Below are 27,693 nucleotides of genomic sequence, written 5' to 3' on the forward strand. Positions count from 1 at the left end.
AGTATGGGTCCCCCTACATATCTTTTTTTAAACCCAGATAAACCTTAAAAAGCTTTAAACCATAATGTAACGTTAAACACAGTATTATTTGCTCTGTTTGTGCAGTTTTGTAATCATGTAAATCCAAACAGGCCTAAAATTATATTTTGAGAAACACAAAAAATTCAAAATATGGAACTCAAATATATCGTAGAATTCTGGTTCATCTAAGAAAGAAAAGTCACACCTAAAAATGTTGTTTTAGTCCCTAATGAAACATACAGTAAGTACAATTCTTCAACAGTCAGCGTCAGTGAGTATAATTAACGCGCTGCTGCCCCCTATCGACCAGCAGATGAACAGCCTCTCCAAATTCCGTAAACATCCCGACGTCACTTCCGCTTACATTCGCAGGAAAAACATAGCAAACGCTGACATTTATTTCGTATTAAGCGCTATTTCCATTCTGTAGTCTTGTGCATCCATCAGTATTGAATTGCAGAGACGGGCGTTCTAAAGCTGTATTAATAGCCTCAGTAATGAAGGTGAGTGGATTTGGTTTGTTTTGCGTGACAGTATAAAGCCAAACCTGTTCTTACCTGATTCTGCACGGATACAAACTGTTGAATATTTATATTTGTATTCACATATGGGCCTTTTTTATACTGTGCCGTGATATTAACGATTACGTCGGATGAATGTTGTGTTATCTCGCTTCTGTTATATAGATAGGCTGTAATAAAAGCCTAAACGAGGCTAGATATAATATTACATCAGCATGATAGTGCAAAATACACTGTATAAGCTATGCGATTTATATTTGCAGCCATAAAGTTTATGTTTCGGAGGCTGTAAAGGGAAGAGATGATGATTATTATTGTAGTGATTGGGTCATTCTTGCTATGCAGTATCTTTTTGCTCTCTATAACTTTGCAGAAAGAAGTAAATTGTGTTTGCAAGATGTATTCATATAAATTTGCATAGCAGACTTTCATAAATGTGTCATGGTGAAGCCCAAACATCTTAATTTAATAAAGTACAGCTTGATTTGACAAGAATGCCTGACAAGATGCAAATAAACATCAACTGGTTTAGTAAGGGCTTGACAGATTAAATTACGTGAGGGTGTCGACTTGAAATGAATTTTGATATTTCATACATGATGGGATGAGTTAAAGTGGAAACACCCAACGAATACTGCAAAACATCACTGAAATATCAAATCCATTGCTACTTACTCATGCTGCTGTTTTCCCACCAAAATGATGTCACTTCTTGCAAGATGATGTCATTAGTCCTTGTTTATCAACTTGAATTAGTGTCACATTAGTTCAAATGGAGGTATGATTGTGTGTAGTTCATGTTGTAGAACTATTATTTCTACTAAAAATAACTAATATGATCATGTAAAAATAACTAATGTAATAATAATTATTATGCAAACAGTTTTACATCGCATTTTATCCGATTAATGTTAAGACTCCATGGGAACTTGAAGATGTACTGCATAACAGCAATGACTGTTATTGTTTGCATTGTAGCGTGTGTATTTATGTATCGAGAGTGTGAATGGTATAATTATGTTAACTGAAGGGCCCAAGTGCAGATACTGAGGTGATCGAGGAAGCACCTGCTGACCTTAACAATGATGAACTTCCACCTTACCTGCGTGAAGAGCCACCTGAGGGTATGTTCAGCCTTATTTATGCTTACAGAGTATTTTGTTCTTAAATATTAATTCAAATATGTTATTGAATGGATTTCTATTGCTGTAATGTATGCATGATTTTTTTTTAATCAACATAAGGTTTTGGTAAATAAATGCATAAAGGAAAAATTATATTTTAGATCTTGTCACTGAAGTTTTTCATCTTTTAAGTCACTTTTTTGCCTTCACTGGCTTTTTTTTTTTTTTAAAGGTTCCATGGTGTAACAAATACTAGCTTTTCAAATGTACAAATGTCTCTATTTTTTTTTTGTCATTTTTAACATTTCTAAAGGAATATGTATTTGCGACAAAGATACTTTTGGTTCTTGAATATGAAAAAGTTTAACGGTTTTTTTTTTGTTTGTTTTTTAAACCAAAGCTGCATTAAAAAGAAAAATACAGTAAAAACAATAATATTGTTAAAATTTAACTTATTACTATTTAAAATAATTGTTTTCTGTTTTAGTTTATTTTCAGTGTCACATGATCCTTCTGTAATCATCCAAGACACATTTCTTAATATTTTAACATTTTTAAACATTTTTAATATTTAATATCGATGTTGAAAGTTGTGCTGCTTAATATTTTATTTTCAGCAATTTTGATGAATAGAAAGTTCAAAATCATTTATATGAATTAGAAGTGTTTATTTGTCACTATAAATGTTTTTACTGTCACCTTTGATCAGTTTAATGCGTCCTTGGTTGAAAAAAATTAAAATTAATGTTTTAATTTTTACTGACCCCAAACTTTTGAACGACAGCATATATTTGTATTTGTAAAGCTTAGTAAAACATGATTCTAATCACAGATTTTTGTCTAGCTTATTAACATTTAAAATGCACAGAAATCCTCAAGGAAATCTAGTCTATTTTTGTCAAAGAATATGCCATTATCTATTACTTTTTAATGTTGTAGTAAAGTATGGTGATCTGCAGAGGGCCACACTGACCAACATAAGACAAATAAAGATTACTGTAGTGAAAAATCGCTCTAATATTTGGAGTGCCAAAATGTACAAAGGTTTAAGTACGTTTAATTCCCAAATCCATTCATCTTTCCAAACCGCTTCCCAGAAAGCCCTGCAGGTGCCCTCTGATACACAGAGGCCTGCATCTGTAGTTAATAACGGGCACGTAGGCTCTATTAATGCCTTTCATTAAGAGCTAAAGATCTTTCAGTAACAGAACATGTTTAAGTTAAAGTGGACTTTTGTGCCCAAACCGTGATCAATGTCCTCTCTTTGTTCTCTGTACTATTTGATCTTTACGTCCAGGGACGGCACAAAGAAACAAAGCTCACTTGTCTTGTCTCTTTATAAAAAGTCTATTCGAGGAGAAGGCTCTGATGCTGCTGCTTTGCCAGAAACAATCTCTTTAGTTTAAATGGCTGCATTATGTTGCTATAAATTGCTTTGGGATCCTTGGTGCCTGCTGCCCACCAGTGCATCACAGGTGATTACATAACAGCAAACGCCTGCCCTCTGGGTTTTTGGCTGCTGCCTCGGTGCATTATATCGCTGAGATTCTGTCCGTCTTTGTTGCTGGGAACAAGAATCTCTCGGATCTGGGCCGTGTATATTGAGTTGTTTGTTCTGATTCAGGGTGTGTTGATCCGTAGATGTATACAAAGCTATTTCGGGTGAATCAAACTGTCTATTTTGGTGAAATTGTCATCGTGATAACTGCCGTTTTATGAGAGATGAGTTTTGAGCTTGAGCACACAAAGCACAGTGGGTCTGTTCACAAGGAGGGGAATTGTTTGGATCAGGCTTAACCCTTGTATTATGTTCCGGGTCAATTTGACCCATTTAGATTTTTGAGCTGTCGGAAATACCAGTTAACCTGTGATGTTATTCTTGATATTTTGTTACTTCTTCTCATTTAGGGCCATGAACATGCATGCAAAGTGAGGATACACTGATGTGTTTTGAAGTTTACACAAATAATTTTCTAACGATTTTAATGTTCGCGGGTCAATTTGACCCACTTTTTTTTTTGTTCCAAGGCAACTGTACAGACCCAAATTAAATATATTTATTGGGTATATATTGTTATGTTGGTGTTTTTCCTACCCTGGAAAGGGAAAAATTTGCTTTTCCTCACTATATTCAGTACTGAAAAGGACTTTCTCAGACAAAGATGGTAAAAGTGAACTATCATTTCTATTTTCAACAGATATGAAATACTACCTAACTTATCTTTTTCTTCAAGAAATTGTGTGACTTTTTCCCATTTAGGGCCATGAACATGCATGCAAAGTGAGGATACACTGATGTGTTTTGAAGTTTACACAAATAATTTTCTGACGATTTTGATGTTCGCGGGTCAATTTGACCCACATGTTTTTTTGATCCAAGGCAACTGTACAGACCCAAATTAAATATATTTATTGGGTATATATTGTTATGTTGGTGTTTTTCCTACCCTGGAAAGGGAAAAATGAGCTTTTCCTCACTATATTCAGTACTGAAAAGGACTTTCTCAGACACAAATGGTAAAAGTGAACTATCATTTCTATTTTCAACAGATATGAAATGCTACCTAACTTATCTTTTTCTTCAAGAAATTTTGTGACTTTTTCTCATTTAGGGCCATGAACATGCATACAAAGTGAGGATACACTGATGTGTTTTGAAGTGTACACAAATCATTTTCTAACGATTTTGATGTTCGCGGGTCAATTTGACCCACTTTTTTTTTTTTTTTGTTCCAAAGGAACTACAGACCCAAATTAAATATATTTCTTGGATATGTGTTGTTATGGTGGAGTTTTTATACCACCCCGAACTTTTCCTCACTATTTTCAGTACTGAAATGGTAAAAATGAGCTATTATGTATCTGAAAAAACTTTGTAAAACTAAGGTCCCGTTTCTACTTTCTCTCAAGTTACATGAAAAACTATTTTAATTAGTTTTATAATCCAGTCTTTTATATAGGTTAGAATGACACACTTGCATTTGTTCAAAGGCAGCTGCACAGACACAAAATAAAAACATTTCTTTTGATGTATGTTTTATGTCTGTTTCTCACTCCCCTGTGAAAGTATTCCCACACTTTTGCTCAGTGTTGCAGCAGACTTTTGACAGAGACAGCAGGAAAAATTATCTCAAAAAGATTAACAATCAAAGAAGTAATTTCAGAGATTATAGAGTCTGAAATTAGCTGCAGTTAGGGATGTATGGGATAAATGGATTGATATCCTGCCTCTAATGTACAATCCTGGACCACACGTCACAGTGGATGAACGCCTTGTTCCATTCAGAGGACGCTGTCCTTTTCGCCAGTACATGCTCAAAAAGCCTGCAAAATATGGCATTAAAATTTGGGCAGCCTACGATGCCAAATCTATGCATACAACATGCAAATTTACACAGGCAAGCCACTAGGTGAAACACCTGAGAGAAACCAGGGGATGCGGGTTGTTCTTCAAATGAGTGAAGGGCTGCAAGGTCACTGCATAACCTGTGACAACTTCTTTACATCCTACAAACTTGGTGAAGAGCTACTCAAGCGAAAGCTGACTAAAGATGCGAGGTGTGCCCCACCAAACATGACACCAAAACCAGCACCATGTGTGTAAAATGCAAGAAGTTCATCTCCAGAAAGCACATGCTTGCTTTGTGCACATCCTGTCAAGAGTGACTTTTTTATATTGTTCCGTCATCCTAAAGAACAAAAGAGCCCGTATAGGGAAGCCAGTTTATGGAAAAAAAAAATTTATTTAATTTCACAGCAATATTAAATTGTTTATTTAGGATGTTTTGAACATAAATGTGGAAAAAAAGAAAAAAAGAAAATGTTGAATAAAAAATTTTAAATGTTAAAAGTTACAGTAGTTTATTTTCAACATTTGTTAAAACAAACATGTTTAAAAAATTGTGGTTAAACATTTTTGAAAATCATACTTTTTGTTATTAATTGTTTGCAATGTCTGGCAAATGCTCATATTAAAATTGTTCTGTTCATACCTGATTCCTCCTTGTTTTTCATAATGTGATATTTAGGGAATTGCATTGAATTCAATTAGGGTCAATTTGACCCGCTCCATCAAAATCGTACCCGAAAATCGAACATAATACAAGGGTTAATATCACTGAGCAAATAGCAGAAGGGATTGAAGTACAAGGAGAATTATCCTAGTTCAGTATCTCAGCGACCTCACCTAGATCTGCTTTGGGTTTCAAAGCCCAGAATGCCGTTTTCTCTCAGGGTGCGGACTGGCATCTGTTTGTCGACAGAGTTCGGTTGGTGTGAAAGTGTACCGCACCCAAGTCCGCTTTGCTCATGTGAACAATTTAGTGCACTCTCTAAATCGAGTCTCCTTAAAACACCAAAGTGATTCCTTTGGCAGAAAGAACCTTTAATGAGTACAGTATGTATGTAATACTAAATCACTAAACGGCTTCAACTAACAATGGAATATTTACATTATGAAACATTTATAATATTTTACATTTTGTGTGTGTGTGTGTGTGTATATTTAAATTATTCCATCACTAATGATTGTTTTGATGATTGATCTATCAATTGTCCTTTTTTTCTTTGAATAAAAAGCCGCATTTATACAATAATAGTAGTTGTAATAGTAATAAATAGTTTGTGAAGTTACATGTCTGTAAAGTGTGTACACTAAAGTATATGTTTTCTGTGCATGCACAGATGCGGGTAATCAATTAAATTCATTGTTAATTGTTTTCATTAAAAGTTTTATTGATAATTTATTGCAGTCCTTAATGAAAGTAAGGATAGCTTTGTTGACTGATTCAAACAGCAATTCCTAAGTTTTTTTGAATGATTCATTAAAAGAACCTACTCTTAAAGGGATAGTTCACCGAAAAATGAAAATAACCCCATGATTTACTCACCCTCAAGCCAGCCTAGATGACTTTCTTCTTTCAGACGAATACAATCGGACTTGTATTCAAAAATGTCCTCGCTTTATAATGGCAGTGAATGGTTGAGATTTTGAAGCCCCAAAAAAGTGCATCCATTCATCATAAAAAGCACTCCACATGGCTCCGGGGGGTTAATAAAGATCTTCTGAAGTGAAGCAATGCATTTGTGTAAGAAAAACATCCATATTTAAAACTATAAACCATAATCTGTAGCCTTTATTAACCCCCTGGACCCGTATGGAGCACTTTTTATGATGGATGCACTTTTTTTGGGCTTCAAAATCTCAATCACCATTCAATGTCATTATAAATCTCAGAAGACCCAGGCAGATTTTGTTAATACAACTATGATTGTTTTCATCTGACAGAATAAAGTCATATATATTAAATGTACATATATTTTTTTAGATGTTTAAGCACAGACAGACTTTTTGAATTTAATGATCATAATTGAAATGCTTTCGTCATTTAAAATAAAATTAAATATTTTTGAGTGAGAGATTGCTTTATTTTAGCATAACTTTTTGTACTGAAACCAATTTCTTGTGCACTAAAAATGTCTCAATGTAGATTTTAGTGAGCTTAATAGGTACATTTACCCTAATGTGCAACTTTGCATGCTCCTGGTCACACTTATTATAGTGTGACCGCTTTCCATAACTCTGAATAAATTGGCTTGGGAGAGAAGTTCACATTCTCTGCATCACTTGCAGGTGCTGTTGTGTCTGTTTGTGAAGTCTTGGTGGCTAGTCCAGTGTGAATAAAACATGAATAAAACAGTGAAGCTAGAATGTTCTCGTCTTGAGATGTTACCTAGTTATAGTGTTAAACAGCTGCTAGTTCTTGCAGTGATACTCATGTTGATAACGCGGTTCGACCCAGAAGTACTTTGTGAAAAGTGTTCAGCGGGAGCGGGAAGTATCAAAACCCATTTCTTACACCCTTATCATTATAGAAACCATGTAGCCTATATGTTTTATCAAGCCAGTAAGATTTATTTCCTGAAGTGTCACTGATGTTGTAGATGTACAGAATGAGTCCCTTTAGGGGCGTATGGTCATCTGAGGTCAGACATAGTCACAGAGGATTTGGAGCGGAACCAGACATGCTAATATTCATGTGGAAAAATACAGCCAAAATGGAGCGGTCCTCCCTGAGGCGTTCACGCTGCTGCAGACAGTGTACGGTTTACAGACCGTTTCTTCTGTTGATGCACCTGCTTTTTCTACTCATGCTTGTACTGTTGCCTCATCTGTAAATGTCAAATGTGAGGACAGAACGAAAGGCAGGGTGGTAATTTTTAGCAAATTACGGGTAGCGAACATAGTTGTTTCACAATTATGTCCTTTGTGTGTTTTAGTGTGAGCGAGCGACAGCGAAATTCAATCAAGGTTAGATTGTCAAGCCCTGTCGGTGTGATTGCACTTTATTTTCTGAGTGAACGGGCTGAAACTGACGTAAACCTGAGAAATACAACGCCATAGATTCAGTCTGTAAGCTAATTTTAGCTTCTGGTACTACTGTTTAACTGAAGCGTTCATTTAGACATCAGTACCCTGTCTAAGTGTTTTTATGTTTGCCATTGGTTCTGTTGGTCCAAATGCGTAAAATATCAGCTAACTGACATTTTTGACAGAGTAATTACAGTACTGCCTCGACTTTCATAGCCTGTTTTTAGCATATGATTGGTTACATTCACCCAGTCCATGTTGGAGATTGACAGCTGTATTTATTAGCAGGTGTGAGTCTTAAATTGTCTTGTAGTATTTGTAACTATAGCAACCAGTAACTGTAGGAAATGTCTTAAAGCACTTTGAATTGCATTTTTAAGGATTTAATTTGTATTTCATCCTCACAGATAATAGGCCAAAAACTTGGTTTGGTTCAGTTCTGTCTTTTGTTATATTTTGTCTCACTCTACGACTGCACAATACCCCCAGTTAATCCTGACAGTTTTCATTACCTCGTTGAGGTTGACCATATAAATTTTGTGGTCAAATAGTTTAAAAAGTTTAAAGCACTTTATTTATATAGCACATTTAAAACGAGACTGCCCAAAGTGCTTCACAAAAGATACAGCATCATAAAAGTAATTAAAACAAGCAAACAGATTAAAACAAAGAACCCAAATAAAACAGTACCAGAAAAACTATACTAGGCAGGAATATAAACCTAATAAGCCAATGAAAACAGATGGGTTTTTAACAGAGACTTAAAAATGGTCAAGCTCAGGGCCATTCGAATTTGCACTGGCAGGTCATTCCAGAGACGAGGACCAATTACAGAGAAGGCACGGTCACCTCTACGTTTAAGTCTGGAATGTGGAATTAAAAGAAGATTCTGGTCACCAGATCTTAAGCTTCTTGAGGGGATATACTGATGCAACAGTTCAGATAGGTAGCCGGGTGCTTGATTGTGCAAGGATTTAAAAACAAATAGTACAATTTTAAAATGTATTCTAAATTGTACTGGCAACCAATGAAGGGCCTTTAAAAGTGGAGTAGCGTGATCCCTTTTTTTCTTTTTAAAAAAAAAACTTAACAAACAAGTAGTGGATTATTGAAAGTCAAATATTTTAATATAAAATATAAGTTAAAATAATGGTATGATGTCAGCGCCGATATTGCACCGGGTGATATACGCTGTTGCGCTTTAGGTGACCCAAGTTCAAGTCCTGGCTCTCGGTCCTTTCCCAATTCAGACCCCCCCTCTCCCTCCCACTTCATTTCCTGTTAATATATACCATATATATATATATATATATCCTAATAAAAGGTAAAAATGCCAAAAATGGACCCTTTTCACAAGACTGATGACGCATTTCAGTGGCCATCAGCCTTGTAAATCCTTTTATCGCTAAAACTAGTCAACGCTAATGCAAGGGTGTTTCTCTCTCAATTTTTGTCCTTTTTTTGAAAGTATAGAAAACACTATTGTGGAGTTTTTCCTCTGCTATTTGAGCAAATGGAAATGCAAAAAATATTTTTTTGGTACTCTCCCATTCACTGCTCTCGAAGTTAACCCAACTATGACAATTTCCACTACTGAGAAACCCGAAAATGTGAATAAGGTCCATAAATCTTTTTTTTTTTTATTACAGTGATACTATTATATATTGGTGTCATTTTAGTAGCATTGAGACAATAGTATATGTTTTACTAAAATTTTGAATATTTTTTTCCATTTTCGTTAATTATATTCTTTTAGGATTTGTGTTATTTTTATCAGTTTTATTTTTTATTTGTCTGTATAGTTTTCATTCATTTATTTCAGTTTTAATTTGAGTTATTTTAGTACGTCGAGGTAAGTTGTACTGGAATACTAGTATAATTTTTGTTAAAATTTTGAATTAGATTTGTTTTTTTTTGTTTTTTTAATTATATATTTTTAGTATATATATTTTGTCATTTTTATTAGTTTTTTAATGTCTATATAGTTTTCTTACATTTTTATTTCAGTTTTAATTTTAGTTATTTGAATTAAATGAAAATGAGAAATGTTTCCTTTGCAGTTTTTTTTTTTTTTTTTTTTTTTTTCTTTGACGTATTGTCAAGTATGGTGACCCATACTCGAAATTGGTGCTCTGCGTTTAACCCATCCAAGTGCACACACACAGCAGTGAGTAGTGAACAAATGCACACACACACACACCGTGAACACACACCCGGAGCAGTGGGCAGCCATGCTGCGGCGCCCGGGGAGCAGTTGGGGGTTCGGTGCCTTGCTCAAGGGCACCTCAGTCGTGGTATTGAGGGTGAAGAGAGCGCTGTACATTCACTCCCCCCACCTACAATCCCTGCCGGCCGGGGACTCGAACCCGCAACCTTTCGATTACGAGTCCGACTCTCTAACCATTAGGCCACGACTTCCCCAGTTAGCTGAAATAAAAGGTTTTATTTTAATTCAGTTAAAGTTTATTTTATTTCAAATAGTAAAATAGTTTTTGTAGATTTAGTCTTAGTTATTTACGTAATTTTACGTTGTAGTAACTATAATAACTATAAGTTTAGTTGACTAAAAAGAATGGTTTTATTTGTATTTGAATCAGACTGCCCTGCTCACGCTGTAGGTTAGTGCATGCAGTCCCTAAAGAGCAACTTTTATTTTAACTTCCATTATTTTATGGTATATGGTCTTTTTTTTTTTATCACAATTAATTCAGATAGCAAACTCTGCAGATTCATCAGAAGAAATGACAAAAGCACAAAGGAAAGAGTTTGAGTTTGAATAGTATTTTTACTAATCAACGGGTTGGTCTACAACTTCTATTTATGATTGACAGCAAATAATAATGCATATTCTGTGCTTATATGTCAAAGACATGACTGACAACAACTAGTTGACTGAAGTTCTGTTGATACAGCACAAATCAACCCAGCTTGCTGTCAAAATTACAGTTTTAATTCCTCAATTTAAGCTTCACTTTGGGCACAGAATGTAGTTGTCTCTCTCTTTCATAACCAAACTGTCTATGAACATACCTGTATTTAGCACTTCAAACAGGACCGACAACCTGTATTTTGCAGCTGTGTGTAGCCCAATGCTGAGCTTCTCATCTAACCTCACCCAAGCACAAGCCCAGCAATCTTTCAAACCGCTCTGTGCAATTACAATTCAAGGTGTGCATTTGCCTATGAGAGCAGCTGAAATTAAATCAATCTCTCTTTTATGTCGAAAAAAAAAAGGAATCAAGTTAATAATAGCTAAAAATGATGTTTTACTGAGTTTGTGTGCTTCTGTCCTGTTTGCTTGGAGCTGTGCGCCTGTTCCATCATCCTGACAGATCCAGTGCGCATGAGGGGCTCAATCTGATGTTGTGTAAAAGGATGATGGATGGACCATCAGCCGCACGAGGCTCCTGGTGCATCGTCCACCTGCGGTTCTGCCTCGCCGTTTTCATTAGGTCCCCATAGCCGAAAACACGGATCAACATATGCGCTGATCAAAGAGCCCCGAACGGGATGATGGATCGGTTCGAGTGTGGAAAGAAGCCGGTGGTTTCAGGTTCAGTCCTACAACTTGTTTTTCATCTTAAGTAATGCGTTTAATTAAAAATAGGCTAGCGGAGATGGATTACTTAAGATTTATCAGATGTTGTGGTGCAAAAGAAATTACAGCCTCCCTGTGAAGGTAAATTAAATTCTAGGTAATTTGGTGTAGATTTTATAATGTGTTTAGTTCATGTTGAAACCGATTCTATTGAAAGGTTATTTTTATTCTCCTCTCTGGCACCAGCTATCCATCACAGACTTAAAGCTGGAGTGGGTCGTTTCTGCACCACTAGCGTCACCAAATTGGCCAACTTATGGCTCCGCCTCCAAAATTAAGCCATTGGTTGAACTAGTGTTATATTGTTGGGCAAAGTTTTGATAATACTGCAGTCTAACATTTTATCATATCAACATATGAACAGGGAAGGGTTATAATAAACTAAAACTAAATCCATTAAAAAACATTTTTACTTGAAATAAAATAAAATATACCTTATAATAAACTTTAAAATGCACCTTGAACATATTTTATTTTAAGCTAGCTATTCAGGCAACATTTCTCATTTTCATTTAGTTTATCTTTACGTACTAAAATAACTACAACTATGACTGAAATAAGAATGAATAAAAACTATTAAAAAAAAAACTAATAAAAACAACACAAACAAAATTACCAAAACTTTAACTAAAATTTAACAAAGTAGTTCAACTAAAATAACTAAAACTATAATAGCATCTCAGTGATACAAAAATAACATTGGAACATGGTCATTGTACTTCTGATTTTTGAAAATTGTTTATTTTTATTTTATTCTCAGTTTGTCTAGCCAATTTAAAGCTGCAGTCCATAACTTTTTTTGTATTCAAAATTTAAAATATTTATATAGCGAGTACACCATCAATCCATTTTCCAAACCGTGTATTTGACTTATCATGAATCACTACGGTACACCTATAATAAGTGTTTATATTCGGACTATTAGACTGGTTGGGGAAGGTACCCCTGCGGAGTAGCCCAGTACCTGCGTGATTCGTCGTAGACATAAACAGAGAGAAGTAGCTCCGGCTACAATGTTCTTCCGCAAGACGCATGCAGTTCTGTTTATTAGCCACTAGAGTGCCAAAAGTTACAGGTTGCAGCTTTAATTTTAGTTAGTTTTCACTCAGTTTAAAGCAGGGGTGTCAAACCCAGTTCCTGGAGGGCCGCAGACCTGCAGAGTTTAGTTCCAACCTGCTCCAACACACAAACGATGTACTTTTCCAATTAGCCTGAAGAACTTGATTAGCTGGATCAGATGTGTTTAATTAGGGTTGTATCTAAACTCTGCAGGGCTGTGGCCCTCCAGGAACTGGGTTTGACATCCATGGTTTAAACTGTATAATTTAAAAAACGTTTCAAGTTAAATGCATTAGGGTGGCAAAAAAATTCCAGGTGATAATATATTATTTCAAATAATAATGTTTTAAAACATCAACTTTAAGTATATGCGGCTGCCTTTGTTTTATTTTATGTTTTTATTTTTTTTAAGGCTAGAGTTGCTCTCTAAGCTTCTGCCCCTCGAGCCTCTGAGCTTTAATGGCCAGAGATGAATGGAACCTGTCCAGTGTAACAAACCAGAAATGCATACCAACTAGGCACCTAGGTACACACACAAATAGATAGTCAATTTACTCTGGACAGTGGCTGTGGGCACCATCTGCAAACGACGGCTCTCCATGCTTGTCTGATCACAGGGAGACATTTGTCACTTGAATGCTTTGTCACAAACCGAAGGAAATGTGAAGTTTTCTGGCCATTATATGCACACTCATGCTGGGCCGTCTCGTACTCTCAAAACCTAAACTCAGAAGCCATCAGGACTGATGCGCATCAGCTGGCTTTACAGGCCATTTCATTATCTGTCACAACACAGCCCAACCTGGAGCTTTCCTCAGAACTTTTTGCTCTGTAGCCTTGAAGTACTTGTGACTGCTCCAGAGAGACAGTGCAATCTGAGATTTTCCTGTCTCTTTCTGCAAAGGCTGGACATATCGTAGAAAACATGATTTTATTTCCACTTTTAAAATCAGAGTTGAGTCTAGTATGTAAACATACTTCCACTGTCCAACCAGCCCATTTATAGCAGCTAAGCCATAAAAACAAATCAGTGATAAACTGTAGAAGTGTCAGGTCTGGAAAAGTTATTTGCTGATATACTATACACTACCATTCAAAAGTTTGAGGCAAGCTTCTGGAGGGCACATACATCTGAAGTAATGAATTTAGGTAAAGGGGTGCAAAGCCAGTGGTGGTTTTTTAGGCAAACGTCAATGCTTTGAATTTTATGCGAGAAGCTATTGGTAGCCAAAATGATGAACAGAAGTGTGACGTGCATTCTTTTCGGCACATTAAAGATTAATCTTGTAGCCACATTCTGGATTAATTGTAGAGGTTTCATAGAACTTGCTGGAAGACCGGCCAAGAGAGCATTGCAATAGTAAAGCCTGGACAGAACAAGAGCCTGAACAAGGAGTTGTGTAGAATGTTCCGAAAGAAAGGGCCTGATCCTCCAAATGCTGTATAAATATTTCAGATTCTGCTCTCATATAGCCAAATTATGTAGATAAATATATAGGTTATATTTACTGCAGATATTTTTAAAGCAATAGTTCCCATTAGAACAGTTAAATATATATTTAGTTGTTCTTCATGTCTTTAGGGGTGAGGAGTCATGTTGTGAAATTGTCCTTTCAGGAAATTGTGGGTGGAAGGAACGGACCGTTTATGAAAATGATAATATAAACAATATTCAGAAAAATAACATGAATATCTAGCAATAGAGAAGGAATGAAAAAGGGAAAGGCATAAACTTATCACATTCAAACAGAATGGATTTAATTTAAGAAAGGCAAAGGCTGTCTCTGACCCGAATGTGACCATGCTTTTCACATCCAATTATTTCCTCTGCCATGACGAGCAGAAATAATTTTTTTTTTAGAAAGGGAACATAATGGTGGGTGAAATGACAGGTCGAGTGAATGCATCTCTCTCTACGGCTGTTTTCAAAGGACTGACAGTTGCTCTCCACCAGCTCTTCGGCATAGAACAATGAAAAGCAGCAAGGAGCCGACTTGCCATCTGTAGTATGACTGGTAAATTATGACACTTCATTACAGCTTCCTCTTCCTCTATCTCTCTTTCCTTCTCTCTATTTCTCTTTCTCACTTTCTCTGTTCTTTTCCTCACTAACTACCTCTCTGTCTTTCTGGTTTTTACTCATTCTCTGTCTCGCTGTCTCTGTCTCTCTCCCTGACATCTGTCCTCAGCACTGTTGCTTGCTGTGGAAGAGTAAATCAACACACCTCAAGACTCCACCCCCATTTCCTGACATGTACGCGGTCATTATTATGTGTAAATTACATTTATTATTTTATTATATATAGACTGAAATATTCATTCATCAAAGGATGACTTGGATCAGTGTCAAAGCAATTCCTGCATTTCCATGCAATCATGTTGGTGCTTCAGTCTAAGCTGCTTTTGATATTGAGACTCCTAGCATAAGCCTGAGAAAAGAGGGGAAAAAAACCCACTGAGGAACATCTGTATCCTCAAATATGAAAGAATAATAAAGTTATTTTGTGCACGTCTCGCCCCCGGTCAGCAGAATCTCTCATTGGCGTGTTGTTGCACACTGCTATCATTGCAAATCCCTGCTCGGCAAAACCAACAGTAAACAAAAAAATGTGGTGGGGGTGAACTGGGGGTTTGCCTGTGCTGAATTATTTAAGGTCTTACCTTGACAATTCTGCACACCATCTGCTTGATGTATAATTCAAGAGACATGCTTAGGGTGGGATGTCGTAAATTAAGTGCTCTGCATTGAATGGTCACAGTGTTGCGGGTCCAAACATTATGTAGCCTGAACCCTTTGATGTGTGCGATTATGAGAGATCTCCACTTTTAAAAGCTTCACTCTTTGATATATATTTCAGAATCTGTACCGCAAACTCCAGTTACACTTGCTGTTTCATCTACGGATGGTAAGGTCCAAAGTACGTGGCTTCTTTCGGCACGCTCAGAGACTTTTTCTGCGAATTGACGTGTCTTTCTAAATCCCCAAAGCACCGAGTCTGACATGAAAAGCAGGCCAGGGCAAGAACCGCAAGCCAGGTTCTCCTCCAATAGGCTCAGCAGGAACAGCAAGATTTTTTTCCCTCCATCTGTAGCTACTGAAGTGCAAGCGTGTGTCATCTGCCTGTCAATCACACACTGTATAGCAGCAAAATCCATCTTGGGAAAATAGAGGCTGTTTGAATTATTAGCGGCAGATTGCTGAATCTAGATCAGTACTGTTTTTGCTATCTTCTGACTATCGTTTCTTACGATAAGCAGATGTCAGATCTGAGATCAGTGAGTAAGATAAAAATGCAGGCCTTGGTTTGGGAGCCAGTTTTGTCATATAACCAAGATCGAACGGTTATCTCTTTGAAGGAGTAAGATTGCGTTTCATTTCGATCTGCTGTTGCGGTGGACTGTGAACTGAAACTACTCAGCGGGAAGCTTAAGTGAAGGCTGTTGTACTGTAAAACGATTCGTTTGAAAGCTGTTTAAAGGAATTGATTGATATTAAAGAGACAGTTCACCCCAAAATAAAAATGGCATTACTTCATATCTTTCTTCAGTGGAACACAAAAGGAAATATTTGGTAGAACTGCTCTTTACAATGAAAGTTTATGGAAAATTACACTGCCATGCTTTAAAATGGACAAAAAAACAATATCCTAAAAATTGTCCATACGACTATATTTCAAGTTTAAGGCATACAGTAGTTTTGTTTTGAGGAATAGAACAAAATCAAGTAAAAATTAATCGAAAACCCCTCCTCCTTCTGTTACTCGTTTTGAAATGGTATTACGTTACACTAGGTTGACATTAAAAATATATATATTTTAATTTTTAAGACTTGACTGATTATTTGTAATGTAATTAATTGAAAATTATTTTATTAAATAATATACTTTGCTAATCTATTATATAATGTAATGTTCCTTTCTTCTGTTACTCGCAACAAAATAATAGCCCAGTACTCTAGTTTGGCGTGAAGGATTTGTCCTCAGACGTCTTGTGACTGATAGTGGTACATTTAAATGTTTTGAGTTGAGAGTAATTGAGAGCTGAATGACTTACACAGTCTGTTTGGCAAAGAATAACATTTGCTTGCTTTAGCTTCACTGAATTTGTGAATTAGCAGTAACGGTAGTAGCTCATCCTTGAAGATAGTCCTTGCATTCCACTTGTCCTTTTTGGTGTGTGTATTTGCAAATGCATTTCCGCTTGTCTCATTTATGTTTCTACTGAAGCTATTTAGTCTCAGTTACATCTTTTTGGGTTCAATTTTAATGGTGGCTGTAAAAGCGCATTGCTCCATATTCCCTATAGAAACACTTGGAGAACTCGCACCTTTAGGAAGTCCCCAAAGTCGTAGTCGTGATTGACGTTGATGGAACGTGTTTAAAAAACAGTCTCTCCTAGCTGAGTTGATGACTTGCATTCACAGAGATAAAGTGTTTTTACTGGATCCACAGCGTTGAGTTAGACATCTCACAGAAGATGAGTATTTGTAGTAATACCATGGTTAGTTTTCATAAGAGTCAATGAATATAGTGTAAGCTATATAGGTTAATAGTCATGAAGAAGTTGTCGACTACATGCTAACAGACTAATGTCGATATCATGAGAGGCTAATATGAAGATAGAAATTAGAATATAGCGTGAGCTAGGCTAATGTGCTGATGAATCTGGTGCAAGCTATAAGCTAATAGGAGCTAATAAGATAAAAGTTAAGGAAAATATCATAAGCCAGGCTAATAAGTTACTGAAGATTGTGTAAACTGTAGGTTAATAGTCTAGTGCAGATGTTGTCATCTAAATGCTAATAGGCTAATGAAGACATCATGAATAAGGCTATTGGAGATATTGTGAGCTATAGGTTATAGAACATAACATGAGCTAGGCTAATGAAATAATGAGTACAGAGTAATATGGTAAAAGGTTAATGATAATAGCATGAGTTAGGCTAATAAATAATGAAGACCGTACGCTATTGGTTAATGGTAAGCAAAGAACTTCATACTATGTGTTCAAGTCATGTTTTCATTGAAAACAGCTTTAGTTTTTTCCAAAAAAGGGCATGCTTGGGAAATTTTTATAGTTTTGTTTCGATTTTCAGTAAGCTTGTGCTAGTATTTGAAATCACACCATTGTGATTATATCTTGGACAGCACAGAAATCACACAACAGGCACGAAAGGTATCAGCTAATAGCGAGCTGGTGAATATTGTAGGATGTCTCTAAACCATGTTTTCATAATAACACAGCTTTTGTTTCCCCGAAAAGGGCATGCTTGTGCATCTTTTAACAGCTTTATTGGGATTTTCAAGGTGGTGTCCATGGGCTTCCATCGCAGGCTTGTGAAGCAGCTACGCTGGCATTTGAAATCACACAATAGACCCTGTCATCAATATAAATATCGAAGGCGAACGGCACGAGTGACTCATTTGCACGCATTATCAGATCCTGGCGCCGCGGGATTGGCGGGAAAAGGTCTTTCTCTGCTTACTGAAGTCAACAGACCTACATTGGGAGGACTGGGATGAGTAAGCACAAAGGTTCAAGTGTCATACGTGTCTCTCCCGATAGGTCAGATGCTAGCAAGCTTGCGCACCCGGTGGAAACATTGACCTTTTCGATAAGTGGTTCACCAGTAGTTATTTATTTATTTAATGCAGCTGTATCAAGCTAGCAGGGAAAAAGGCCACATTCAGACTCCATTTCAGCCGAGTTCTTGTCAGTCCCATAATTGCCAAAGTTCGTCATCGAATGCAGCTTCTAAACATAGCAGTAGTGGGCTCTGCAAAACTGGCTACCGTTGAGTTTTACGAACACTCCTCGAGGCTTTTTAATTCATTTTAGATGCATATTTGTCTCAAATATCTAATGTACTGGCACGTCAATGTTTGTACAATCAATTTTTAAGGTTTTTTTTTTTCTTTTTCATGTTTGCCCCCTTTTTTCCCCAGCTAATGTTTGTACTAACACCATGTCCAGCAAGGTCCAACGGTTATTCAGTACATTCCCTTCCAGGCCGTTCTCTCAAAACCTCATTTTAACTTGACCCTTCATTGTGTTTTGCCCCAGGCAACTCGGGCACAGGGATTAAAAATAGAGACCTCAGCAGGGACGGAGTTGACCCTGTTGGACTTGTTGGTGAGAGGAGTGGAGCGGCAGAGAACTGAATCCCGCTGGGGGTTTTTATCACTGGGGAAGGTCCGATTACCCCCTCCCTTCTCTCACTACTCTCTTTCTTATTTCTCTCTCTCTCGTTCGCTCCCTCGCTCGCTGTAAATCTCGGTGCCAAGTGAGGAGAACAATATTTTCACCATTATTTCTCGGCATTACAGAGAGATGATGTGGGTATTGATATAGACTCATAAATTTACAGAGGCGACAGATTTACACCGGAGGCTGGCAGCCCACCTCTCGTTCAGGAACATGTTCGGCTTTGATTGGTTGGGAATGGATTCTTGGCTATCCAATTCAGCTTAGGTCAGGCAGGTCTAAATCACAGGACTATATCACTGGTTTTTATAGAGATGGCCGTTTGGAACATACAGTAAGCTCAATACTATAGTCATACATCTCCCCATCTAGGACGGGCATCCTGCTGCATAATCCCTGTGTTTATTTATTAATTAAAAAAAAAAATGTATTGCTTGCTACCTTTTCTACTTTCTTTTTTTCCATTTTTTTATTTTTATTTATTTATTAAAATTAACTTTTGTATTCATGTTTTCGTATGATTGGGAAAAACTTTTATACTGTTTCAATAAAAGTTTTAATTTAATCACTCTGAAATGTCATGTGGGCAAGTATTTTTCTTAGACATTAATTACATGTGAGTGTCTTAATTATTATCTTAAAGGCATTTTAAATGTATTTCAAGGTATGTTTTTAACAAATAAAAATAATTATTAATTCATAAATACTGTAAGTAATGGGAGAGTCCTTTTACAACCTTAATTTAAGCTCGTCTCATCATAAAATAGTTGAAATTATCATTATATTTAATTGTTTTCCTACATAATGGTTGCCTTCCGGTTAGATGGATAAAGTATTAATAAGCAGTGAAGCTGATTTTTTCCATATTCCAGGTGTTTTTTAATTGTTATAAAAATTATTCAATATAATACGATATTTTTATACTAACTACTTAAGATTTTCTTTTCAAGACTTTTTATTTATTTATGATATTGTACAATTGTTTCCCTGACATTTTACTTTATTCTCTTCCAATGTTTTTTTTTTTTTTATCACAAATTAACAATGCTAATGATAAAACGGTATCCAAGCAATTGTATGTATTAATTGCATTTTTTTAGTTAATAGATATGCATCACATTCAAGCCTTGTGGCAGTGAGCTTTCAACACTCAAAATAACAATGCAAGAACACCCTTTTGTTGCCTTTTGTTTATGTACACCCAGTTATTAGAGGAGATCTGTTCCAGGAGATGCGGTTTTGGTGTTTCCTCCACGGTTGGTTTACTTATTATTTATGCCCCCAATGACCCCATCATCCTTACTATAGGCCTATTTGTTCCTTTTTCCTTTTACAAAATGTTCCCGTCTGAGTGGGTTCCTGGAGGAAAACGCATTGCATCTGTCTCTTCTGTTCTCTCTCAAACTTTATCTCCATTCTCTGCCTATCGGTTTGTGAATGCAGCATTGTTGGTGTTATCTAAAGGTCTTACTTGTGGCTGTCCTTGACAGGAACATATTATAGAGTTGAGGCCAGGGTTCAGGCACCAGCGGATCTTATGAGAATGTTCAAGTGTGCCCAGATAATTTTCTCAGCTCGCTCTGCGCACCAAGGAGACCACTTATTTTCCTTTATGTGGGGCTTTTTGGATCCTGTCACAACCTAAAACTTTATTATCCAAGTTTACTGCAGGCTTCTTACTCAAATTGATGTTTAGAGTGACTTGGGAAAGGAATCCGAGCAATATGAGTCAATGATTCCTTCCTCAGTTCTACAACCTTCTCTACAAGATTTGATCATCTTTATTTTATTTGATTTGGTTTTTGGTCAGACAGTGGAACTCTGCGGCTCTTTTAAAAGTTTTAGTGCTTAGGACATGTGAAATGTGCAATTCTGTTTCTTTTTGAATGTTTATTTAACTGTCGAGGCCAACACGGTAACCTTTGTACCGGGCTTGTTGAGTGGGTTTTTACCTACTGATACTCACCCTCCTCAGAACTCGGGCCGTCTTTCGAAAGAGTAACATGCCTCAGAATATCTTAACCTTTCCATCTAAGCCTTCAAATGTCACTGTTCTCTTTCCTTCATCTAAAGACAAATTGACATTTTCTATTTGCTATAGAATTGGATTGATCCCGAAGGTTCCTGTCAAAAAGAATAAATTGGTCATTCTTTCAAAGAAAGCTGTCTGGCGTTTTGTACTTAAGCATTATGCTTTGATGAATTGTGTGTGGTTAATAATTTTTTATATTGTTCAAACTGTGGAGGATCATTGTATTTGAGTAACTTCAAGGGTAGTTACTGAGCAAATTGTAGTGGATGTATGATTTGATTATGAAGAAAGATAAATGTTTTGTGAACTGTCCATGTGACAGGTTACATGATGCTGTTATTACAACAGAACAATAATTTAGACCTTTAGTGTGTAAAATTATGCAAAAATCATGTTTGGAGTAATACCCTTTGTAAGAGACATTACAATGTACATTGTTTTGAAAATATAGTCACAAGTTTAATTTTGTGTGTTAGCATGAGATTTGTGTCCAGTTAGTCATTCCAACCTGATCTCATGGCAATTCGTGCATATTTTACTTGGTGTCTAATTCATACGAATTTGTACGATTTGTGAAAAATCGTACTTATTATACGAGGTGGCAGATTTGTACGAATGACCACCCCTAACCCCGCCCCTTAAATCTACCCCTCACAGAAATCGTACGAGTACGGTTGTATGAATTCAGAAAAATTGCCACCTTGTAAAATACATACAAATTGGTCATGAGATGGATGGTCATTCCCTGATACAAAACAAAGCGTATTTTCAAAATCGAGTAGTCGGTTTGTGGCCTGAAAAATTAGTAGACCAAGTAGGCTTAAAGGAATTTACATCACTTGCTCGGTAATGGATCCTCTGCAGTGAATGGGAGCCATCAGAATTAGAGTTCAAACAGCTGATAAAAATATCACAATAATCCACATGACTTCAGTCCATCAATTAACAACTTATGAAGTGAAATATTATGTAAATTGAATAAATAATTGTAATGCTCCCCTGAAAACTAGACATTTATTCATTAGTCACCTTTCATTTCAAGGACTATTTAGACTACTGTTCAAATGATTGGTTTCATAAAAGATTAATATAAGCACTTTAATAAACATACAGTTAACATCAACAGTTTACATACACCTTGCAGGATCTGCATGTTAAATGGTTAGTTCACCAAAAAATGAAAATAAGTCTGTGTTTTACTCACCTTCGAGGCTTCTTAGGTGTATGACTTTCTCCTTTCAGGCCAATCGGAGTTATATTAAAAATTGTCTTGGCTATTCCAAGCATTATCATTGCGGTGGGTGTTTCTGTTAAACAGTCCAAAAGACATCAAATAAAGCACGCGCATCCATAATAAAATGTGCCTCACACGGCTCCAGGGCATGAATAAAGTCCTCCTGTAGTGAATCCATACATTTTTGTAAGAAAAATATCCATATTTCATATGTAATAAACACTTCTCTCAACAACTGAGGGACTTATATGCAACTATTCTACATTTTACTTATTTTGCCTAAAAGTCATATTTTTTTCATTCAGTACTGCCCTTCAGAAGCTGCAGAAGATACTAACGTTTACCAAAGACAAAACCAGTTAAATTTTCCCATTTTTAGAAATTCAACTATTATTTTCAATTGTGGAATATGTATGTCTTTTATGTGAAATATCTTATTCAGGTCAGTACTCCGTAAAAAAACAACACACCTTTTGTGTGATCCCTCTTATTTTGGTAAAATAATTAACATTTTGCAAATTCTGCAAGGTGCACGTAAACTTTTGACCTCAACTGTATGAGCTTCTTGTTCCTGCTTTATCCATTTTTGTTTATTTTTTACTCTGCAAATTTGAGACAAGTCATATTGTTTGCTGCAATCAACAGTGTGACAGGGATTCTGTCAATAAATATTCATCTATATCTATATTATTTAATGATCTACCACGATAAAAAATGACTCCTCCCAGCACAGCTCTGTGCTCTCCACGCTCACCCCCCTTCACTCACATCCCACCAGCTGTATTATCCCATTCTTTTAAGTCAGTAATCGGTTAAGTCAGATTAGGATGAGGTCTTTCCTCTCTGTGCTCAACCGAAATCATTCATGATGTGCACAGCTTTGTTATTGTCTGTGAAATTCATATGCAGCATATAATGTTTAACTATGCATAATGGAGGTTTGTGCCATGTATTGTTTGCATGTTGTCGGTGACTTATTATTGCAGTATTATTTGGCTGCCATATTCTATGCTATTGTGTTGGATATGTGTAGGATTGACATTCCAGAATTTTTGCATACATCGCATTGTTGTCACACTATGCTATTGATGACTGTTATTTGCATGCAACGTCCAAATTATAGATTCCTATTTATTTCACATTCATTACCCAAGTACCCATGGGCACATAGCCAAGACCATATTTATATCCTGTTAGTTTAATGGGACTTCCAATTCATGACATGGTAGCAGAGTGTTTTTGACTGGTTATCAGCAGTGTTATTGTAATTCTTGCACTGAATTTAACAGAATTACGATGGTTGTCATTTACAAAGTTGTTCCTGAAGCCTGTTTGAAGCTCACAATCAGTTGCCTCATTCATGAAACCCGTACTGTTTTTACGTAAATTGTTGCAGATTGTTACACCAGTTGTGCAGCATTATGTATAAACTTATTTACGAACAATTGACACCACAACTGACTGTCATGAATACAACAATTCATGTAAAAATCTATTTATGAATTTACAGGGAAACTGATTGTCGCACTTTAAACTACAATAGATTTACGAAAATTTATGAGTCACATTTTATGTTAGAATAATTTAAACAATTTATGCAAAAATCACTTAAATGAATACGAGTTGACGTAAGAATGGATTTACAAACATTTGAACATTTTTCTTAATATAAATGAGTTTAGAATGCATTTATGAACATGCAAAAATTGTTTGCTATATGAATGTCACATTTTATGCTAGAATGGCTTTACGAACAATTTACATGAAAATCGCTTGTTATATGTGTCAGTTTACGAAAGAATGGATTTAAAAACCATATACATGAAAATTTTCCATCATATGACTTTACATTACTGTGTATTTAACAAACAATTTATATACATAGTTTGGCATATGCATGTCACAGTTTATATTAGAATGGCTTTACAAACAATATATAGCCTAAAAAAATCGCTTGTGATATGAATTCTACTGTTTACGTGACAATGGATTTGCAAAAAATATACATGAAAATTTGCTTTATAATTGTGAGTTTACATTAGAATGCCATTTATATGAGAATTTACGTAAGAATGAATGATTTACACAAATTCAATTTCATGAACAAGGTACACAATGTGGATTCTGTATAGGTCTACTTCTTATGCTAAGAGAAACATGAGCCATCTTCATTTGTCTACCCTTCCTTCATTGGAAATAATGTTTGAAAATGGAAATTCTGAAATAATCTCATTCCTTTTTTTGAAACATGCCTCGCTGATTTTGTTCACTCAGACTTATTGCAAAAATGGAAGATCGCTTTGAGGTTTGGTAGCGTGGAAAGCGTAATTACATCTCCCCGGGCCCAGATGGCAAGAGTTGGGTCTTAATTGCATGTGTAGAGTCAGGACCAGCAAGTTTTCTTATCCACCAACATCATCTATGATCAGCCATTTTCCCACATTATCATTGACATCCTCAACTCCTGCCTTGCTTGTTGTCTAATAATTTGGTTGTTTTGCCAAAAAACAGATATTAAACTATTTTAAAATTGGTTCTTCATACCAGTTATCAGACATAAGACAAAACATTAGACGATCGCTAGTGTATGCTGAAAGTGAGCAACTCGCAGTATAGAAATGGTGTAGAAGCAAGAGCTTTATAGGCATGTTTCATACATATTTGCAAGAGGCCGTTAGGAGAGGAAAGCAGGCTTTAGTTAAATCCGTTCATTTCCTGTTTGGTCGCATCTCACAAATGTTTCACATCAAGGCTGGTTCTGTCGATCTCAGCGTGTGTCAGTTGTTGTTTATGCGCGCGCACGTGCGAACTACATGTGGGGCGACCTTGACTGCGCCCCCAAAGTTTTCCCTCCGCCGTCCCACAGGACTCATCTGAAGACACGCTGCTTGTCATTCACACGGCTTCTCGGTGGCACATCGATTCACCAGGGAGCTCATCGAGCAACCCAGCCACTGACAGTATTGATTGAATGTAAAAGATATAATTTCTGTTCACAGTCCGCGGAGTATTGTGGGATGTGTAAATGCTAGTTGTCTGTTGGAAGCAAAAGAGTCTCTTTTTTTCATGTATTCTGCCAAAGGAAAAACAGAGGGGAAAGATGATGCCATTTGGACAGAGAGTGTGTGTGTTTCAGAACACATCTGCTCAGTGTATTACTCAGCGTCAGGCGTGTAGATGTGAGCTGATTTCAAAATGCTGCCCTCAAGCTTTAAATCTCACATAACCAACACACTGAGGAAAATAAACAATACTTACATAAAGTCTATTTTTCGGTGTGTCCTGAAACGCGTTTAAAAATCATGGCTTTAGTAACCAAGTGCTCTGGAACTGAAAAACTGCACTGTTGCATTCAGATAATAATTATGTTTGCTTTGGATGGATTCATAAAAGGTGTTTTATGGGCCACCATAAGAATGGCAACATGAGGCTGGATTAGAAATACATTGCTGTAAAATAAAGTGCTACCAAAAAGTCTTATAGTAGCTTTGTGAAATTGCGGTTGAACCCCTGATGTCACATGGACTATTTTACTAATGTCCTTGCTACGTTTCTGTTCGTTTATTTTTATTATTATTATTATTATTTATTATAATAATCAAAATGATTAAAACTAAAATTTAACATTCTAAGTGATTGTTTACACTACTCTTTTTCAGACTTGGAGAAAGACCACCCTAAGAATGAAGCAGGCGTGGTGTGGAGAGTGACAGGTGGGCTGTTCAACCTCACCAGAGGAGCGGTGGGTGCCACCCTCGGGGGAGTGGCCTGGGTAGGCAGCAAGAGCTTTGAGCTGACCAAGACGGCAGTGACGAGCGTTCCTGCAGCCGGAGTGGGATTGGTCAAGGGCGGTGTCTCCGTGGTAACGGGAGGGGTCGGGGCAGTGGGGTCTGCAGTAGCCGGTAAAGTTACACCAAAGAAAAAAGACAAGTCGGATTAGACTGGCTGACTCACTCCCACCCTTTGTTCGATTCGGTGTGTCTGTGGTTGTCTGCCTGGATTGGTCTCACTTTCAAGAGGGTTGGAAAGCAGGTGGAAGGTTCATTTAGCCCATGGGAAAATTACTGTTTTGCATTCACCAAATACAACCCTACTTTAAGTTAATGTAAAGAACTGCAACACGTTATCTAAACACATTTTGATCCGCTACTGCAGAGGTACATGAGATAGTTGGGATCTTACGCCTTTTGTTTGCTTATATGTTTGTATGTATTTGTGTATTTTGAGTGTCGGCTGAATCTGTCTTATTAGTGCGGCGAAGACAAACTTTGGGACAAAGAGGGATCAAATGCTGATATCAGACACATTTTTCATGAAATTGTCCACTTTTTACAGAAGAAATGTTATACCAGCAGCTATTCTTAAAAGGAAAGCTTGGTTTAATTCATTTTTTCTGTAATATCAGTTCTTGTGTACACAAAATTAGCTCCAATTTCTGGGTAAAACGTCCATAAAAATTCAAGTTATTCCTTGAATATGTTGATCTTGTTTAAAGCCCATCTTTGAACAAAATAATGTGAGAACTTGGAAATTAAGTTGAAGTATTATTATTTAATTAATTTAATACACGACACTAGATTACCTTCATCATCTGATAATGTTAGGTTTAAACTACATATTCTCAAATGTTGTTCGTTTTAGTGTTACCGACCACAATACGTTTTCACAGTTTGCTGTATTATCATCACCACGTTCTAATCAGTCATGGTAAGTGTAGAAATCTCTGAATGGCAGTTTGCACATCATTGACGTAGATTACATTAATGCCGAGTCTCCAGTGTAAACATTCTATTTTGTAAGACAATGTTTGAGCTGTTGAAATTGAATCTGTAGCCAGGGAACCAGTGCCTGGACTTAAGAAAAAAAATTATTTGCATCTTAAAAGGATGCAGGGAAACAGAAACTACTCATTTTTTCCAGTCTAAAATACTTTTAAGCATGCATGCTTCATTTTCAGCTTGCGAAGCATTGCTTGTAGTTCATTTGAGATGGTTTTATTGGCCGTACATGTGCCTGAATGTCTTGGGAGTTTTAAAAGCTCACTGTGGAGTGTTTAGTGTTTCAGAACAGTGCAAAGTAACCGCAGATGTATTTCCTGCTACCCTTTTACAGCTGTTTACATCATAGAACCAGCACAATCAAAAATGTGCACATTTGAGTATTTGTTCATACGTTTCTGACGTTTTCCCCCACTGCTTAAATGTTTGTCTCCTTTTTTACATTATTTATGCAAAAACAACATATGGCTTATTATTATATTGCTGCAATGCATGCTTGAAGCTCTAGTTCTCAGAACAACATGCTGTTTAACTTACAACATGCTGTTAATTGTGAGTATGTATTTGATTTTGTTCATGTTTCTTTCTGTTTTTGCTATTTACACACTTTCTGGTAGGTATACCCATGTCTTGAAGATGCTGTTACTATAAACTGGACTTTTAAGACCAAGTAGATTTTGTCTATAATAGAACTATTTTTGCTAAATTGATGCTGTATTATACAAATAAAGCATTCTGTATTTTAGAAATGC

General features: G+C 36.4%; 1 protein-coding gene across 1 annotated transcript; it reads left to right on the forward strand.

Moving 5' to 3' along the window:
* The first annotated feature begins 365 nt into the window (after nt 1–365).
* LOC306868322 (transmembrane protein 263-B-like) lies at nt 366–27,693 on the forward strand. Its single transcript, XM_079414427.1, has 3 exons — nt 366–524; nt 1,573–1,666; nt 25,823–27,693. Exons 1-3 carry the CDS (start codon nt 519–521, stop codon nt 26,101–26,103), a joined length of 381 nt encoding a protein of 126 aa, XP_079270553.1. The 5' UTR covers nt 366–518; the 3' UTR covers nt 26,104–27,693.

Source organism: Barbus barbus (genome assembly GCF_936440315.1).
Source record: "Barbus barbus genome assembly, chromosome: 50".
Taxonomy (NCBI): Eukaryota; Metazoa; Chordata; class Actinopteri; order Cypriniformes; family Cyprinidae; genus Barbus; species Barbus barbus.

Bases quoted from the DNA above. Each gene is read 5' to 3' on its own strand.
- LOC306868322 (XM_079414427.1), top strand. The intron at 1,667-25,822 runs GTATGTTCAGCC...ACTCTTTTTCAG, and splicing joins GCGTGAAGAGCCACCTGAGG to ACTTGGAGAAAGACCACCCT.